The 20,962-nt window shown below is 34.9% G+C and overlaps 1 protein-coding gene across 1 annotated transcript in view; it reads left to right on the top strand.

Moving 5' to 3' along the window:
* ADAMTS6 (ADAM metallopeptidase with thrombospondin type 1 motif 6) overlaps positions 1-20,962 on the top strand; it is an 87,834-nt gene that overhangs the window by 40,928 nt on the left and 25,944 nt on the right. The window contains exons 7-13 of the mRNA XM_033520586.1: positions 1,163-1,226; positions 9,043-9,145; positions 10,195-10,328; positions 12,054-12,177; positions 13,399-13,479; positions 17,623-17,786; positions 19,630-19,768. Of these exons, the coding sequence (XP_033376477.1) occupies positions 1,163-1,226; positions 9,043-9,145; positions 10,195-10,328; positions 12,054-12,177; positions 13,399-13,479; positions 17,623-17,786; positions 19,630-19,768 (809 nt within the window). The remainder of the gene's footprint in view (positions 1-1,162; positions 1,227-9,042; positions 9,146-10,194; positions 10,329-12,053; positions 12,178-13,398; positions 13,480-17,622; positions 17,787-19,629; positions 19,769-20,962) is intronic.

Here is a 20,962-nt window from a genome sequence, read left to right as displayed (position 1 = left end):
CAGATATGCTACTTAAAGTGGTCTGTTTGTCCCCTATTATTAGCAATAACTACCAAATGTGGCCAGTATCACCACTTACTCAATGGATACAAAAGCAGAAATTATCTGTCTGCATCAATAACATGTCAGACTGTGTTGGTGAGAGAATAATAGATTAATTATTTATTATTTATTATTATATTAATTATTTGTTATCAAAGCAGTATTAAAAAGCCTAGTGAAATGTTTGGAGCATGAATAGTATTCTAAGATTTTTTTTTCCCAGCTCCTGTCACCATGTATTTGGGTTGGTATGATGAAAACAATTAAATTTTAAATGTTTAACAAGCAAATGCATTTGGAAGAGGGTACTGTCTTCATTAGGAAAAAAACAAACCTGTTGATTAAGGATAACATTTCCTGGTTAAATACTGTAATGTGAAAAATAATATTGATTTAATTTTTTTAGTTAATTTTAAATTATAAACATTTTAGTTTTTTATTATGAAAGCCTCACAAAGTATTTTTTCTTTCTGCTTTCAAGTTGCAAGCCATAGAGCTGATGTCTGATTAATCTTCCATATAAGTCTAAGTTAGCTCATTATTCGACCTCTACGGAAGATAGATAATGTTCTTGAGCAGCTTGGGAATTTAACAGCCAATTATCCACACTAATAAAAATCTGCTTACTCTGAAGTTTCCTCAGATTTATTACTGATTAATTAAAATCAGAATCGAATTTCTGAACTAGAATATACAGTCTTTGCTGATTCTAAAATCAGTCTTTGTTGGTATTCAAGTAAGATGATTGAAAAAAAAAGTATCACATAGGTTGTTTACACATTTCTCATTTTAATTTTATAAAGCAAGCAAATAGTCAAAACCAACTTTTTAATTATTATTATATTCAAAATGCAATTAAAATGTTTGGAAGTTACACAAACTACATTAATGTTATTAGCGAAGATTTTTCAAGTACCCAGTAATATTTTGTGTCTGCTCCAATGCAATTGAAAGATATAATTCTTATCAAAATCTCATCATAAAACTTGAACATATTTTTATTATTATTTATATAATATATATCTCTTGAACTTGTATTAATATTAAGAATGCATTAGTATATCTCATGCAGTTGTGTTTGTTCTAGTGCATATCCTAACATATAAACATATTCCTCCAGGCCTTCAGGTGGAGGAAAATATTGTCTTGGAGAAAGGAAGCGTTATCGCTCCTGTAATACCGATGTAAGTAATTTTTGTTCCGCTGTGATCATCCTGGCTAGTTTACATTTTAGCAGCAATGGATGCATTTTTTCTCCAGTTCAGAAAGCGTATGGATTCTGTGTTTAATTGGCAAACAGTCTTGTAAGGCGCAGGCACCCTGTGTGTTCTGGTAAATGTTAGGATCATACCTTGATGTGGTGTCTAGCTAGTGCCTTTGCATTAAAGCCTGGAGTGAGTTCTACTTGAGCTTCCACAGTAAATGTGAACAAGAATCATTCCACACCAGAGCAAAAATCTGTCTAGCCCACTGTCTTATCTTCTAGCAGTGTCCTGTAACAGGTTTTCAGGAAATAAGTTATACACTTCTGATAGTTAAGGGATGACTTATTGGAAACTTTGTGAGTTTCCAAAAGCTGTGTGTCTAAATATTGCTGGAACTCATATCTCTACCACATCAACTGCCAACAAGTTAAAGTATCCCCCATGAACCCACTTTTAAACCCTCTTATATCGCAGTTTTGGAGACAGGTACACAATTAAACACCCCAAATCCATGCAAGAACAGGCAAAGTTTATTGATGGGTACTCCCTTTCATAGGGACTTCAAATTTCCCATGCTCGCGCACCTGATTGGTTGGGGTCTTAGCACCGCCCAGCTCACTGGCCAATTGCACGTCTGCATTTGTGATTGAATGCGATTGCTGGTGTTCCAAGTTTGAGTTTGAATCCAACCTATCAGTGTCTTACCCAGGGACTTGTTTACTTCAGTTCTCCAATGAACTAGGCTGGTCGAGTTGAGGTCTGCTGCCAGTTTATCTGTACAGCTTACAGACCAGCTGTAGCTGTCACATTTACACTTTTTGTACCTTTATAACATTCAGTGCTAATGTGTAAAATGATCCTCTTACACACTCTGTGCAAATGTATTCAAAACCTGCTGTTTTGCCACCAGGTGTTCGCTAGTTACTGTATTACCAGAATGATCCTGGAGTTCCATTTTAGAGCTGAGCCCATTGGACAGGGACCCTGAAGGGGCGAGACACAGCATAAATGTAAAAGGTCAAATTATGAACCTAAACTGCAAATTCATTTAACTTAAAATTCGAACCAGGAAAAAGTACACATCAGTAAAGAATTTCACTAATAAGTTTCCAAGTGAAAATTACAGGTCAGTAGCACTGTAAACATAAAAAGGTTTTCCTACTATTTTAGCTTTAAATTCATATTAATTTTCATCTTAAATAAAGGAAGTTTGTAACACTGAATCTTTACCAAAAGATGTTGTTTCACATCTTTATCTTTTGATATATTCAGGAAAATGTAATAATTTATGTACTGATTTTTTGAAAAAATTGCATTTATGATCATTATTAATTATAATATTTTTTCCCCGCAAATTTCTCTGTGGAGGTTATTCTGATTATTAGGCAGTATTAAAAATCTCCAAATTAAAAATTACTTTCTTACTGTTGATCATGGCTGCCCTGTTCACAGAGTCAAGAAGTGCCCATAATGTAGTAAGAAAAGCTGAAGTTTAGATGCTGGTCCAGTAGGATCTGTAAAACTTTTCCAGTTGTCCAACTTTCCAAATCCAGCGCACCAATCTGGAACCTAGACCATGTTATTTTTTTTCTGTAAATGTATATCTTTGCATTTGTCTGTCTTGGTACAATTTTAATTTGAATGGATCTGGTTTATCAGATGCTACTCTGCAATTAATTTACCTTTCTCTTTACTTTCACTCAGGTGGTCTTCTTATAATTGAAAGATTTCATAAACAAGAAATATTTTTATAGTTGTAATTCACAAATGAAAATATTGAATTACATCAGGTGTCTTCCTAATTCTTATAGCTGATAAGAAATTCACTTTCAAATTTGGCGACTGTATAATGACTACTTACTGAAATCTGTCAGTCAGTATTGAGTAAATTTCACATATTTTTTATTGAACTATTACAACATCTTCCATGATACTGTCTACTACTAAGCTAAATGATTTACCAAACTCTAAGTGTGTTTCATTATTCTTTTAATCTAACCAGGAATTGTAATAAGTTTTAGTTCATAAAACTTACACAAAAATACTGATTTGTATTATTAGTTATCTTCCTTTTAAACCTGTATTATTCAAACATCTGCCAACTTTTCTGTTTATTTGGGATCGATATGAGGCAAATTTTAATCTAGAATATTCTATTAATTATTAATTAATTATTAATTATAGCATTTGTCTCCAATCTGCCACATAACTAGTATATAAAAATGTTTACATAGTATGTGACCCCATTCCTTCACAAACATACAATTTTTAATGCTTTTTTATTATTAAGAATGATGCTGTATCTACCTAGACATACCACAGAAGTGTTACTATGATTTATTTTTATTGAATTAAATTTCTAATTGTCACTTTTCAGGCAGTTTTATTCTTAGTTGGTTTTGCTCCCCCTATTCTTTATTTATTAGAGAGAGAAAGTTTACACAGTCAGAGGAGAAACATACAGAAGGTCTCTGAGGAGTCCATTGAGATTTTTCCCTCAAAGAAAGACAAAGACAAAATAATTCTCAATAAACCATTCTTAACTTATGATTAGGCACCTGATCTGTTTTGAAATACCTCTAGTCCAGGAAATAACATTAGGATTTTTCAATGTCCTTACAGTCAGTACAATTTTCATAAAATATAATGTATATTTTTCAATCTTTTAAGATCCCTACTTACTCTTTGCCCAGTAAGAAGATAACTGGTATTATTCCCTAGATTGGAACCTTTCCTGTGTCTGCAGATTACTCTCATGTCTGTTCTTTCTTGAGTTTTCTTTACACCAGACCATCTTCATGTTGGTTACCATTGGTGATCCTGGTAGCACACACCTTGAAGCATGGTGCACAAACCACTGCACTAGCTGAGGACTGTCAGAGATAACTCTAATTTCAAACTTAGCTTGTCACCTTAGTGATGGGATTCTGTTCATTCATTTAGTATTTTGTTAATTTTTCTTATGGTAGTAACAATGTTCATTTAGTCCAAGTTGATTCAGTGTGCCCAAAACTCTTGAAAGAGGTCACTCTTCAGCTGTGCTTTCACAGACGATGGTTCATACCTGAATGCAGTAATTTGCATCCATTCAAACCATTGCAACAATCTACTGAAATATTTTAAGATTACAGCACTCTATTACGAAATACTGGTTTCCTACAATTTAGACAAGATATTGGAAAGGGAACTTTGCATTTCATTGCCTAGGTCTGAAAAACAACTGATTGCAAACTCAAGCCAGGCAGTTTGGAAATGCCATTCTTAAAGTTTGTGATCCATTTTTTAAGCATGTTTTTTAGTATGGTTTTCCAGTGTGTGAAAATCTTGGTACAAGTCTAAATTTCCAGTCTTAATGGTTTTGTCAATTCTAGTCCATTTTTTTCATAGCAATATTTAGGAATCTACGTAACTAAGAGTCAGAGACACTATTAGGTTTTGTTTCAAGATTTATGTTAGTCCTTAGTGCTTGGCAATTTTAATGGAATCATATGTTGATTAATATAAGTGTTAAGAGCATGCAAATCTATTATTGTTTTGATGAGTAATGTGCTGTTTGTACCTTTTTCTGTTGAAATTTCTTGTTCAGTGTCAACATTCATTGCCTGTAATTAAAATCTGTAACTTTGAACATAGCCCTGCCTGAAGTGCCTACTGTTCATAACCCAAAAACACCATTATTTTGACTTCAGTCGTCTTGCAGGCATGATTTAGTTCTCTTGTCTTTTTTCTTTTACCTTTTTAATCCTTTGGAAACAGTACACACACTCCTACTAGACTTATTTCTCGTCAAGCACTTCCAAAGCCATATATGACTTCTTAATTCAAAAGGCATCTGCTAATGGAAACATTGAGATCAGCAGAAAATAACATTAGCTAATAAGTTCTGGAAACATAAGGGTGGTAGAAAGAACACACTCATCAGAAAATTGTTTTTTACCATATTATCTCTAACAAAAAATATGTATTTTTCCAACCGATGTGTTTTTAATTAAAAAAAAAAATTCTAGTAGAATTGCAAGAAACATAATTTCTTACAGTTATAGTAACTTAATTGATTTAAAATATTTTAAAATATTTTTAAGGATGCAAATTTTAATTTGACATTCATCTAAAATTGTAGAAGTATTCTTTTCTCTATATATGATGAAAAACATGGATTGCTTACAAATTCTGGAAATGTTTTATGTATATATGTATGTTTACATGCTTTCAAAAGTTTATTGTTTTTCAGTCCTTTCTCTTAACAGAATTTGGCAGGAGGTGTTCCTTTCATTATGCATACATTCACAGATATTGTTTATTGCTTTCATAATAAGCAATTTTTTTTTCTGAAATTAATTCATGTGAGAAGCCACATTTTGAAATAGTATCTGAGTTTGAACTGTCACTCTTCTGGCTTGTTTCTCATCTTCTCTGAGGGGTTGTATAAACCTTTGCTAATAGGAAACAAGTTCAATTGCTGAAGGTGTTGTGTCAGTGTTCAATATTTTGTTAACACTTTTAAAACTCAAAACTTCTTCTCAGGACTTTCTTCAGACTTGATTTTAAGTTCTCATATTCTTGCTGGGTTTCTTCCTCATGATTTGCAGTCTCATAAAAGAACATTTGGAGACACAAGCAGTCCTTAGCTTGACAAGAGTTATCCATGTACTGTAGTTGCATGAAATAACTGACCCAGTAAAGAAAATCAGTTATTGCACATTTACATTAGGAAAAGAACACGTACACAAAGAGATAGTGCCAAAGAGATGACATTTTGTAAATGCATTTTGTGACTTACCTTATAGTCTTTTTGCATTTCTGTGTCTAGGATTTTCATAGAGTCATAGGTTGGAAGGGACCTCAAGGACTATCTGGTCCAATATTTCTCTGCAAAAACATGGTCTGGACAAAATGGCCCAGCACCCTGTCCAGCCAAATCTTAAAAGTATCCACTGGTTGGGAAATTACCACTGTTCTGAGGAAATTATTCCAGTGGCTAGCCAGTTGTTCTCATTGAGAAAAGTTTATTTTCTGTGTTCAGAATCTGCCCAGGAGTTACTTGCACACATTACATGTCCTCTATATGACTCCTTTTGAAAGAGAGAATCTCCATCTTCTCTGTAGCCACCCTTCAAATACTGTAACATGGGGAGGGATAAGGCCTTCCCAAGCCTTCCTTTCTCAAGGCTGAACAAACCCAGTTCCCTCAGCCATTCCTCATGTGCCAGGCTTCCCAGCCCTGTGATTGCCTTTGTGGCCCTCCTCTGGACCTCTCCAGCCTGTCCACATCTGTGCTGGGCACCAGGGGCCAAAACTGAGCTCAGTACTCCAGGTGTGGCCTGACAAGCACTGTGTGGGGTGGGATAAGGACTTCATCTCTGCTGGTGAAGCCCTTGTTGGAGCCACCCAGGATCTGCTCCCTTTCTGTGCTGCAGGAGCACACACGTCACTCAGAGGCAGCCGAGTCCACCAGGAGCGCCAGGCCACTTCCCACAGAGCTGCTCCCAAGCTGGGTAGATCCCAGCCTGTGCTGCACTCCTGGGTTATGCTTTCCCAGGTGCAAAACCTTACACTTATCCTCACTGAACTTCACAATGGTCTGATTGGCCCGCTATTCCAGCTTATCCAGGTCTTTCTGCAGGGTGTCTCTCCATTCCCAAGTGTCCTCTTGCTCAGAGAGTTTGCTACTATTGCAGAATTTCACTAGGATACATTTGATCCCATTTTCTAGATTACTTTGGAAAATAAACAGTGCTGGGCCCAGTACCAATCCCTGGGGACACCCCTTGTGCCAGGCTGTCAGTTTGAAGAGAAGTGATTGACCACTCCCTGGGTCACCCAGGTTCCCACCCACCCTACAGACCCCTTGCCTAGGCCATAACACAGCAGCTTCTCCAGGAGGAGGCTGTGGGAAGTAATACTGAGAGCCTCAGAGAAATGCAGGCAAGCAATGCCCACCACTCACCCAACATCAACTAAGCAGGCTGCTGTGTCAGAGAAGGTTACCAGGTTTGCCAAGCATGGTTTTGAATGCATTTCTTGAGATTGTAGCCTTTAGTTTTACCTCCTGTCAGGTATTGGTGAGATACTAAAGAAAGGAAAATAAGGCAGCAAGACTACATTTCAAAGACCAGATTATGAGAATAATTTTTAGAGTATAAAAAAGAAAATCTTGGTCCTTCTTTACTCATCTTCGTATTTTATTATTTTGTCCTAGTATAATTATTTAGGTTAAAGGGTTTGGTTATGGAGGTGATTTATTTAACTTGTAAGGAGAATTCAGTGCAATTAAAATACCAGTTGTGTAGATTAGGAGCTGAGCAAACAGGACTGAAGAAGTGTGAAGTGACCAGTTCCAGAGAGATTCGGGCTTTAGTTCTGAGGGATGTCAAGACTGATCTTTCCACTGCTTGGAGAATGTGATGCAAAGAGGCAAATTTAGTTTGGGTTACTATTAAAAGCACACTAAAATTAAGTTTTTAAAAAAACTTACATAGTTATTGGAATTCTTATTTTTATCATCTGAAGGATTATTGAATACAAGTAGTTGCACTACTCTGTTCTTACCAGTTAATGCATTGTATTTAAAACTGTATTTTTAATTAAAAGGAGGTAATAGAGTAATAAAGAAAATTAAAAATGTAAATACTGTTTAATGTCCACTATTTTAATTTATATTGCTTCAGAATAGCAGGAAAAAAAAATTGTAAAGCTCCTGAATCATGTGGCAATAGGCTGGCTATCATGAGATATTAATGTATAATGAGAATCATAATTTTTGTGTTTATGTTTGCATTGTGTGATAAATTTTTAGCATCCATGTTAATAGAGTCCCTTTCACTTGAATGCATTTCAGATTCCTGGGAACTGCTAGCTGGCTTAGGTACACAGGAAGACAAGTAAAATGCCATAAAATGAATTCTTCTCTTGCTCATAAAGTAGTAATATTTATTAACACCTCTGATGTCCATCAAAAAAATCATTTTCTCTTTCACTCTAAACAGGATTTTAATCTGTGTTTTAAGTATTTTCTTATGAAGCTCCCAATTTCAGCAGGTACTTAAACATTGATAACAATGTTTAATGAGATGAGGGTATATTCAAGATTATTTTGAATCTGCTGATGAAAAATGTTATAAATAACAAAGAATTCTGTTTCTCCTGTAATTCTTTCCAAAATAATTCAACTGAAATTTACCCTCATTCCAAGTGAAAAAATGACTTCATGGTTTTGTAATTGTTAATGCAAAACAATGAAATATTAAATGAACATTTTTATTTCTTGATGCGTGGAGGCTGGTAATCAGAGTAAGACATGCTATCTATTTTCTTTCTCAGCCTTAAAAAATACTTTTGTCAAGAATACAAGTAAGCAGGAGGGATATAGTTCTCTAGAAAATTCTTTTTTTCTTCCTTGATGTCTTAATAATGTGTCTCAGTACAGCTGCTTAGTACAGGATAATTGAACCTACAGCTCTGAACAAATTTTTTTTCCAGCTGTTTTTAATGTGTTTATAAGAAGGTAGCTGATGGATTGATTATGACGCATAGTTTGACAGGATTCTGATTTTCCAGCTTTATGGAAACTGTTATGTAACACTTACCTTTCTTTAAATTACTTCAGCTATTTCATGCCAGCCTAAGATTGCAAATAGACACTTCAGCTGTAAAGTAATAAAGTAAATTTCAGAGTCAGAACCACAAGACAAAACCTTCTAATCATTTGCATGATTGTGTTTGCAGTATAAGCATCTAAGCATTTCCTTTCATGTTTATATTTGGAATAAATGAACTATTTTGTGTTATTTTTTAGCCATGTCCTTCAGGGGCTCGTGATTTTAGAGAGAAGCAATGTGCGGATTTTGACAATATGCCTTTCCGGGGAAAGTATTATAACTGGAAACCCTACACTGGAGGTAATGGTTAGCATTGCAAAACCATTATTGTATGTGAAGATTTTGAAATTATATGAATGTTGTACAGAGAATAATGATTGTAAATATAATGTTTTGACTAAAATAGCATGAGCTAAAATTTTTAAGCTTGAACTTTTGTCAGTTGCTGCAAGTGATAGTGATGAACAAAACTTCTTTATTCTAATAGATTTTGTTTTGGTGGGAAAGGGAGTCACCATCATTGTAGAGACTCCACTTTAAAAATATGGAGGCGTTCTCCACCTGCACCTGTACTAGAATTAGATACTTCATAGATGATCTGCAACTGCCTCTTATGCTACAGTGATAAGTTTAGTATTTAGTATTAAATAACATCACAATAAGTTTGCCTTTCCTAAAGTCAGGAATATATTAAGAAAATGAGAAAAAAGTAAAAGCATTTATAGGAGTCTCTGAAGACTACTTCAGGAATTGCATTATTTATAATATAATTTAATATTTTTTCCTATTCTAAAGCTAGAGGGTATAACTTGTGTTTTTTACGCTTTACTGACTTGAATAAAATTATTTATCAATGCTTTTATCTTAACAGCCTAAATGTTTTTACAAACAGCTTTTCAGATTAAAAGCCTAAGGAAGGTCATCATGATCATGTGGTGTGAGCTGTAGTGTAATTCAAAAGGACTGAATTCTCAACTGAAATTTTCTGGTCTTAGTTTTGATATACTTCTAGCACTACATTCTGTTACTATTCTTGCTGTTCAAATAGTGAAGTGATATCCTTGTTGTTTTAAATTGTTCAATACCCATTAGGATTCTACTAGCATAATTGCATCATTATGGACCCAGCCAACTTGTCATATCTTACTGTGTGAAATAATCTTTTTTTGCAAAAGAGAAGAATCAAGGAGAGAAATCATTAAGGGGAGGTTAAATAAAATGTATACCTTGTATATGTCAGGTATGAGATAAGATAGCAAATTGCAGATCTGTTTAATATTTTTAACTAAACCTTAACTCTTTAAGGTTTCTGTTAATTTTTTTTCCTTTCATTTGATTTTGTTGTCCAGGTGGGGTTAAACCATGTGCATTAAACTGCTTGGCTGAAGGGTATAATTTTTACACTGAACGTGCTCCTGCAGTAATAGATGGGACTCAGTGCAATGCTGATTCACTGGATATCTGTATCAATGGAGAATGCAAGGTTACAAAAGTTTTATAAAGTATTTATGAATTAGCTTGTTGTGTCTGCTGTCACGTATATTTAGGTATGGTACTTGTATATTACACAAAAGAGAGTGTTGACAGGTCAAGTTGTTAATAAAAGTGTAAGATTGAGACAAAAAGTTAAAAAAAGATATTGCATTAAATTGACAAATAATTTTAATTTCAGTAACTTCTCACAGATGTTAGTAGCATCTGCCATTTTATCTTTTTTCTGGTTTGATGGTTTCTGTTGAAGAGTTGATTGCAATGGCAACAGGAGATGAACAGGTTCCTTGCAGTCTTTCAAGGCCTGTTCTATCATTTCAGCTAGAACATTGCTCTGGCTGGAAAACACTACATGTGAACATATCGATCTGTTGAACTAGTTCATCCTGTTGCAAAAAATCATGCCATTAATTGAAACAGAAAGTTGTCACTATTGCCCTATGGTTCTAGGAAAAATGTATAATTATTTATTTGCCATTTATTAAAAAATTTGTTATCTTGTAGATTCCTATAGAACTGAATTACAAGAATTTCAGTAGAATCAGGATTCTGTGCCATATTTTTTGGTTATTAACATTCCACTGCTTCCTCAGTTTAGCAAAGGTCCTGAGGTCTAGATATTTGAAAAGTACTGGTGACTCTAAAAATTACTTGATTTCAACAAAATCACTGACCTAACTAAAGCTTAACTTAATCCTGAAGTGCTTTGCTAAATGAGGGGCTGAAAATGTATGTTTATGGAATGACATAGAGAGATACTAAGTTTTGCCATGTTTTAGTAAACTAGTGAAAAGAGTCTCAAGTTCAGAATGAACTGTGAAGAAAGTTGGGTGTCTGTCATCTTAGTGAATCAGTAAGTGGAACTGTAAATAGTTAAAATTATAATATTTTGTCAGTTATTGAAAGTATTTTAACTTTTTTAATGATGTGTATATTAGCTGTTTACAAGATGGCAAATAATAGTGCTAGACAGGAAACAAAAACAGCTAGACAGTTACATAGCTACCATCTTCTTTGTTTGAGTCCTGGAAAAATATTGGCAAGCTGCAGTCTTTATTCTGTTTACAACCTACTGGTTTCATCCTAATTTTTTTTTCTTTTCCCAAAGATTCTGTCTTTATTTTCATTTGTTTTCTTTTTTTTTTATATATAATACAGCATGCAATGCAGCTTTCCACTATGTTTCATTCTGCATTTATTCTTACTGTGAAGTAGTTTACAGTCTATATTCATACTTAAAAAAATTGCAAGTTTCTCCTGCAACATATGGAAATATGGTCTATGAAGCTGTCTTAAGAATACTACTTATGCTGTGTAAATGTTTAAGGATCACACAGGGAATGTTTACCTTAAAAAAAAATATAGATGGCATGAAGCTGTTGTAATATCAAATAACAACATCAGTAATCATTTATTGATAAGTATAATAATTATATTATGCAAAACACTGTAAAATCTCTTCCTAGAAGTCACAGTAGAAATGCAAGGTTCTTATTAATCAAGATTTGGTAACATCCCAGAATACTAATTTTTCTCTTTTTTTAATCTCTTTTCATTGTCAAGTGAAAATCCACTTAAAGTACTGGTTATCAACAATAAATTAGATAAAAATAAGAACTGAGTATCTCAAACTTGAGGGAAAAACTTCAAAGAAACTTTTGAAATAATGGTGCACTACCATCATCCTGTTAAAATGTTTGTTCTTACCTGTTCTCAGCATGTAGGTTGTGATAATATTTTGGGGTCTGATGCTAAGGAAGATAGATGCCGTGTGTGTGGAGGAGATGGGAGTACATGTGAAGCCATTGAAGGTTTCTTCAATGATTCATTGCCCAGAGGAGGTACGTACATGTCTGTCCGTTCTGTTGCACAATGCTTTTAGATGACTCTTTAGCAAATACCAGTGCTGCCTTAATTCCCAGCATGGCTTTGCTGCTGGTCATTCACTTTGACTCTTTTTGCCAATTGGTTCCTTTTTTTGTGTATTGATCCCAATATGATCCCAAATACAACAATGTATTTAATTACTGAATGCTTAGTTCTGTTGGTGAAGTTTTTTTGTTATTTTTTAGTTATGGTGGTATATTAAGGGTGTATTAAGTTGTGTATTATTTTACTGCGTATGGTAGAATCTTATAGTCATGCATGAAATTTTAGAATAGCAAGAATACAGAAGAATCTCTGAAGTTCATCATATTAAAAATTCAGGAAATATATATAGGCTAGTATTTTTAAACTTAGCTCAAAAAATATTAATCTTGTAGACTTAGTGTTACCAGATTTTGGACTCCATAATTCAGGAAAAGGAGTAATGCACTGCAGTTAGTTCTGTCCAATGGGGGACCAGTAATATTATATGGGTGTGGAACACTTGACCCTCTGTGAGGAGAGGTTGAGAGAACTAGGCTTGCTCAGCCTGGAGAATCCTCTGGTTTATGATCCTTCAGTACTATGAAGAGGTCATGGATAAAACAGAGCCAGGCTCGTCACACTGGTGGGCACATGGTGGGAGTCAAGACAGTAGCTATAAACTGATAGAAGAAAGGTGACTAACCAAACGGAAGAAAAAAAACCTACTTCCTCAGGAGGACAGTCTAGCAGTGGATCAGATTTCCCAGAAAGGTTTTACATTTTGCATCTTTGAAGTTTTTCAGGACCCAGCAGGATAAAGCTCTCAGTAACTCAATCTGATCTCTTAGCTGTGCCTGCTTGTAGCAGGAATTTGGACTAAATGACTGACTGAAGTCCTCTAAAACTTGAATTATCCTATGATCCCAAAGACATTGTAAATGTTAGTTACTAAAGATACGCTGTTGAAAATACTCTACTAGCACTTAAAAAAAGGAATACTCAAGTTCTTGCCATCAGTTAAAAATTTTTGTATGAAGTTTAAATTTTTGTATGAGTTTTCCTTTGTATCACATGAAATAAAACGTTCAGGTACATTTGAATCCCATATCTCACACTAATTTTTGTTGTAAGTAATTCATGAATGGTTAGCTTCAGTACTTAAAACTGATGAAAGTAAAAAACAGCAAATAAAATTTATCTTTGTCTTACAGGATATATGGAAGTGATTCAAATTCCAAGAGGTTCTGTGCACATTGAAATAAGAGAAGTGGCAATGTCAAAAAACTACATTGGTAAGGGCATTCTTTATACAGCAGATAGTTATTAAAATGTCAGAGTTTATATTGTGATTTGAAGCTACATTTTCTGATTTGTCCAAACCTTATACACAGTAGAAGTAGCAGAGGGAATAGTTAGCTGTTTATACAGCTAACTTGTGATCAGAGAGTTAGTAGTTAGTTCGGGTATATTCTCTTCAATGTAGTTATTGAAATAGTCCACACATTTTCTCCTTGTCCATTCAGTGCAAAGTCATGCCACCTTCACTATTTTTAAAGTGTTAGATTTGAACTGAAGGAGATAAGGAAATAATACTCAAAATGAGCATTATTCCTCGGTAATAAGGAAATGAAACTCATATAATCTGTTCCGCTGTGAAGTAGTGCCTTTCATCTGCAAAGTCTCTTGGGGGATTAAACTGTTTTAAAATACAATTTTATTTCATGAACAGTCATAGTTACTTAAATGCTAACAATCCTGTCTCTTTACTTCAAAGGAATTTAATGTATCAATTACACAGCGTTGCTGTTTTGTAGGTACTAGATCACTCCTGGTTTGTAGGTAAGAATATTAGGTGCAGAAAAACTATGTGATAATTGAAACAATTTGGGAAGCCTACTGTAAAGCATTGAATTAAATTCAGATTCCCAGATTCTTACTCATTTCTCTAGATTCTGTTAAGTGTGTTTTCTGGTTTTTTAATACTGGTATTTACAGATCTGACACAGTCAAACTGAAGACAATGTGCTTTGCTGAAAGTCAACATATCTTGGTTTGCATAGCAGTCAGTTGACAGTGGTACAAGAACACCAATTTCTTAGTCAGAAATAGATTAGAGAGCTGATTTTTGTACAGCAAACTAAGAAATTAGCCCAAGCAAAAGCTATTACCTGTTTAAGCTGTAAAGCAGCTGTTGAGGCTACTTCTTTCAGTCTTTAGTCCATGTACTTGGTAAATAATACTAACATGTAGGAAAGAATTGTGATATCTGTGGGTGTGAGTTAGAAAGGCAATTACCATCATCAGAAATTTAATTTGTAAGTGGATTATATTGACAATAATGGCACCTTTTACTGCTGAATGCTTACCTTTCTTTCTGCCTGCCCCCACCCTTCTGTAATTCAGCAGATAGTTAACCTCCCTCCATTCTGCAGTATTAATAACACTATCAGCAATTGAATGCTTTCAGCATCACTCTCCCCAAGGCCCCTCCCCCATGTCAAAGTATACCACGCCTTAGTTTGCTTCTGTATCCTCTGTTGAGGTTTCATGCAGAGGTGGTGTGAGGGACTCGTGCTACATCATCATCATTTTCTGCCAAGAAGTCTTTAATGGGCAGTTGAAAAACAGAACATAGATACTGCTACAATTGTTTGTTATTCCTCTCTAAGAATAGAGCAGAGAAGAGAGATCTGGAAAACCATTTTGATTGGCACAATCTGAATAAAGTAAATGAAAAAAGCAAGTTTTTTGGTTTAAATAGAAAATACCTACAACATTAATATTTAATCTGGCCACAGATCTAAAAATGTAAAGTTGTACATAAACACTTTTTTAATGTGCTTATCACAATTTCAAGGGATTCCTGGGCTTTCAGGTTCTCTCCTCACTACGTTGCTTCATTCCACAGTGCCCTTACTACAAAATGAGGTCTTCCTTTCCTTTACTAGTTTCTTACATTTCCAAGTTTCAAAAGTGCCATTTTATCCACTATACCTTATGGGGAATTTTGTTCAGTGAGTGTGAACCAGATCTTTGTTTTAGGATAACCAGTTTCTAGGGGAAAGAAGGCTTTGATTTGTCTGCTCCCTTAAAGGAGCTACTCAAGCAGAATTGGTAGCTAAAATGATATTATGATGTTAAAATACATAACCCAAGGGTACTGTTTTATGCATGTTGCTTTAGGGGCAGTGTCAACTCCACAGCTCCTTCTGTCTTTATGGAGTTCCTCCTATGGTCCAGGACATCTATTTCTGTGGCCACACCATGAACAAGATTGCAGAACTTGTTCAGGTCAAAATAAACATTTACACATATTACTATATGTTCTCTTATTTACAGTGCTGCCAACTATGTGATCACAGTCTAAGAAATTAATTTCTCTATTTGAAAGTGTACTAAACCTTCTCAGTTTTGTAGTAGTCAACCTGTTCTAGTTGGAGATGTCCCAGCTTCTTGTGGGGGGTCGGACTAGATGACCTTTAAAGGTCCTTTCCCATACAAACTATTCTATGGTTCTAACATACCGAATTAAAAAACCCTGTAGTTGTCACACTGGCTCCTTTATTCAAACTAAGGTTTTCAAACTAACTCACAGCAAACATCCAACTTCAACTAAAATTCAGTTCCTTTGAAATCCATGACCTCAAATTTTGAGTGCAGTTAGACAATTCAATTATCTCAGTTAGCACCTGTCCTCTCTCACCTTGATCTGGCAGATCATTTTTTTCACCAGTATCACTCCTACTTATGTGACAAAATTGGTCAAAAGCCCATTTCTGCAGCTGCACAAATAGCACAATATTTTAAGTGGTTTTTCCAACAGATAACCTAGCAGCAACAAAATTACCTATGTTCAGAGCTGCAGAAAAATCTATATATTTAATAGTGCTGTTATCTTCCTTTAAATGGCTTGATCCAAGGTTACACCTGGCTTTATATTCCTCTTATGACAGTTTTCTGTGGGCTTCCTGCATTTCAGGTTCTCATAAATGATTTGATTATGAACATGAATTTGTTCTTTTTGTTTCATATGCTATTAGCATGATGCCACTGCATAATTATTGTTGTGTAATTATTAGAAGGCTGTTCACAATTGTGGCCTTCACCTGTGCATGACAACTGACATTAGGTAAATTTACCTGGAGAATGAAAATGCATTTTTCTTTGGCAGTCAGGTAAAAAATTAACTGCTTTGCTTCTGGATATATGTTAGTTTAATCATATGCAGCACATGTATGTTAACTTTCAGACTTAATGATGCTAAAGGAAATGGTTACTAATTTCTGCTGAATATCATTGTCACCAGTAGAACAGTACCACCTCTTTCACTATCTCGTGCTCACATTGGTTGCTATCTGATCTGTTTTACACAACTTAAGCATCACCGAGGCATTTTCCCTAACTGTTTAAGGTAAACCAACTGTCCACACACATGTAGTTGAGAGCAAAATGTCAGATAACTGAAGTTGTCTTACTCCTTAGCATTATGATGTGAAGTTTTCCCCTACCCAGTAAAATCAGTTGTTTGTGTCAATGGAAAATGACAGGCTCTTTGACTGTGGGGTTCCACCCATAATTTTTCAGTTAAAACCATGATCTATTATAAATAAATAAATAAAATATGTAACACTTCTTAATCTTCACTTTAAATTAGAAAACTGAATATTCACTTTAAGATACAATGTCAGTTTCATATTTAGGAACTTAATGTAATATTATTAATAAAATATCCAATTCAGATCCCTGAATAATACATACTTGCCCATCCTAATGGTTGGTTTAGCTATGGAATTTCTGTTTCATCTCCGGTGCTTTCATGCTTCAAGGCTGTAAATTAAGAAAGCTAAAATATCTTATCAGATGAACTAGCTAATATTTCAGTTTGTAGTAGAAATAGCTTGTATTTGTGCTTTAATATGGCAAAAAAGAAGTGAACATAGGCAACAAGATGTCAGCTGACTGGTACTATATGTCAGAGTCAATGTTCCTTCTCTTTTTTCTTCTGCACATTATCTGTGGTACTTATTCCATTCTCCAGCTTCTTAATCTAAAGATGAGGTTGATAATTGATTACATATTTCAGATGTCCATGTATCTCATGTAGTTCAGAATACATTGCCCATGGAGTCCATTTTAAAGTTGAAGATATACTGCAAGTTGCATGAGGCATTCTGGCTCATTTCATGCAGCATCTGCATTGTTGAAACCTGCAAAGTCATCTGATTGAAGATTACTGTGAAGGGAAAATTGTTGATTTACATGAGGGATATTTTCACCAGGGCTTAAGAAAAGGCTTTATATTGCTTGAGAAAACAGTGTTTTGAGAGAACAGCTGAAGCTCACATACTTCTGACAGATTAGTAGCTTAATTTACAATGGCTTCTCCATTATAAATGCTGCTTCCAATTTTTAGGTGGCTTGTATTTTTTTTTAAGCTTTAAAATCTGAAGAGGATGACTACTATATTAATGGTGCCTGGACTATTGACTGGCCAAGAAAGTTTGATGTTGCTGGAACAGCTTTCCATTACAAGAGGCCAACAGATGAACCAGAATCTTTGGAAGCACTAGGCCCTACTTCAGAAAACCTCATAGTCATGGTAAAGTTATAATAAATATATTTCTATAATTTGAAATATGTGTTTGTATTCTGAGAAAAGATAATGCCATGAATGAAATTAAAATAGGTTGAGTTTGCAAACAGTACGCAGTTTGTGTAGCTGAGACTTTGTGTGTGTTTTAACACACATTCCCTACATTTAAAAACTGACTGGCAAAGAGTGATGAAATGGGGATAAAGTCCAAAGAGCACCAGGAAATCTCACAGAAACTGAACCACATCTCTTTAAATGTGGTTCACAGTAATAGTAGTGAAAATTGTGAATGGACCATGTATCATATCTCTGCACAGTGCTGACACTTGACAGTCCCTGACAGTTCTGCACATTTCAGTAGTTTTAAGCCTGGCCTGAGTGTGACATTTATACATACCTTTACCACAGAATGAGTATAATGGTATCTCCCATGTTAATGTGGCATTTCCCATGTTACTGTAACATACATTCCTCTCAAAAGATTTTGTAAAGTATGAGAATGTAACAGAAGCTATGACCAGGATCCTGATGCCATCTGTGACAATAGGTAATCACGAGCCTGCTATTTCACTACTGTGTTGAGGAGGAGTATGAGAACAAGTTGATATTTTCACAATGTATTCTGTCATCTGCCAGATTTGCAGTTCAGTGGTTGCTTGAGCCACATAGGATATTTTTTTAGAGAGTAATTTTTGTATGGATATACACATTTTAGGCAGCATTTTCAAACACTTGATTAATCTTTTTTTCTTCTGTAACTGTGCATAGACTAGACAGTCTGTACAGAAAAGGTTACACAATTATAGTGCCTTCTTTCATTAAGTCTGTGTTACTGACTTTCTCAAAGTCCTCTGCTCTTTTGCCTTGTGGAGGTAGACAGATGTGCTTCTGCAAAATATAAGAAAAAGTAGAAATGGATGAAAAGTAGCTCTAAGGTGAGTCAGATTTCTGCATCTAACTTAATAGCACATCTTCATGTGCTATTAGCAATGAAAAAAATAAGTTTGATAGAGAATCAAAGGCTAGCGTTAGACAGGTAATCTGTATAAGTGCAGTTCAACAGTGAGGGTAGACAAAAATTCTTGCTGATGGTTGCAGTTTTGTCTATGTTGCCTGCAGTGATGTGGCTGCAATGAAAGTTTTGTTATTCTTTTAAAGGAATCACAGGTGTGATTCCATCAAGCTTATGCTGTTGGCTATTGAATTAAGGAAAAACAATGGCCTCAGCAACATTTTGTTGGTGTTACTATTATTACTAGAAGTAATGTACTGTACTGTAGTCACTAGGAGTGCTAACAAAGGAAGAGATAAGTTCAAAACTGTGGATTGTACTCCTCACAAGACTTCAGTTAGAACTGCTGCATGTTTTTACAGTAATGTGCTTTTCCAACTTTGACCTCCCATAATTATTCAGCTCCCAATTTAATTTCCACGAAGACATTAATTTTATGAAAACTAGCAATATTTATAAAATTCATTAAATGAGCAAAATGATGAAATTTTGTCAGGAATAAGGAATTGACTGAAATAATAAAGTTGAGTTAAGGGAGAAAAAAAGGAAAAAGCTCACCTTGGACAATAATATTTTTCTTTTGTACATGTTTTAAAAGATTATGTTGGGAAATATCTAAAAAGAGTTATTTTTAGTAATAGTGTATAGTAATATAGTAATATAGTTATTATATAGTAATAGTAATATAGTTGTATATATAGTAATAGTTTACTTTTAGACTTCCTTTATTACTTTTTTCCCATTTAGCAGAACATAACACATGCCTTGAATAAATGTCACTGTGTTTGCCGTCTGCTTGCCTTCTTTAATGGTATAACCAGTTATTTTCAACTACAGATACTGCTGCAGGAACAGAATTTGGGGATAAAGTATAAATTCAATGTTCCGATCTCTCGCACTGGCAGTGGAGACAATGAGGTTGGCTTTGCCTGGAATCATCTGCCTTGGTCAGAATGTTCTGCCACTTGTGCAGGAGGTAAGGCTCCAGACAGTCAAGCTACAGGGTAAACTGAATTGCAAGATAAAATTAAATATGTGTAATTATCTAGGTGACTAATTAAAAATGTTTCTTTCAGGTATGCCTCAGATCTTAATGAACATTTACTTTAATCACAGTGGATTTTGTTGTTTACAAGTACCTTTAATATGTTCAGACTTTTTTGTTAAATACAGTGTATCTTGGCACAGTGTCTCTCTCTGCTGATACTTCTGAGACTCTCTTGAAGCTGGTATGTTTGTTTTTCCCAGAAGCCTTGTTGATAAAGGATATCAGAAGTTTAAAGTAAGGCGATTAAAAACAGGAAGGCAAAATAGGCATCTGTAAATAAAGAGATGTGTCTTTGTGTATTTGTAGGTGTGCTTCACACAATCCTAGTCAGCCCTCCTATCCTCCAGCCACCAAAGTTTAGGATGCACACTGGCAGCTTCTCTGTAGAAGATAACAATTGGATTTTACTTGCCAGCCCGTAGCAGTATGTGAGAATTGTTGCCTTTGGGCAGCAGTGGGGGATTTGTAGATTGTCCCATGCGGTTCATCATGGGTGGCTTTTGCCGACAACTTATTATATTCCTAATCCTCCCTCTAGTGGCCACCAATGCAATTCTTTACCTCTGGCTGGGAGAGCAGGACAGTTGGCTTCCTTCAAAGCCAACACCATTGCTGCTGCAAGAACTGGTGAGTAGAAGTGCTGTGTGAACAGTATCTTTCTTCTCTCTGGAGACTGAATGAATCATCTCCCCAACATACCTCTGTTCCAGAAGAAATGGGAGAGTGCTTTAAATGCATCTCAGAATGTCAGTTTCTACAGCATTGTGGACAACCTTTATCAAGAAGAAGACACCATATTTTTTTAAAGAACCTTTGGACCAGATACTTGTTGCTTTCTTGTTTTTTCTTTCTATGGGAGGTATTCATCATGGCTCACCTTTCTGCTGGAAGCTGCTGTGGCTGGTACTAGTTGTATACAGTTTAAATACAGCCTAGCCATACAGAATACACAAAGAATAGCATAAATTCTTTTCTGTGCCACTAGAGAAAGTCTTGAAACAAAATAAAAGAGGATGCCAACTTTCTCCAATATTTTCATTATTCATTTGTTGGATTTCTGGATGACTGATTGATTTTTAAATACAATTTTAGTAACGGTAAGTGTGGCAGTGAAAAAAACAT

The sequence above is a fragment of the Parus major genome, chromosome Z (assembly GCF_001522545.3).
Source record: "Parus major isolate Abel chromosome Z, Parus_major1.1, whole genome shotgun sequence".
Classification (NCBI taxonomy): domain Eukaryota; kingdom Metazoa; phylum Chordata; class Aves; order Passeriformes; family Paridae; genus Parus; species Parus major.
The sequence above is the reverse complement of the archived record's forward strand: the minus strand, read 5'-3'. Positions and strand labels throughout refer to the sequence as shown.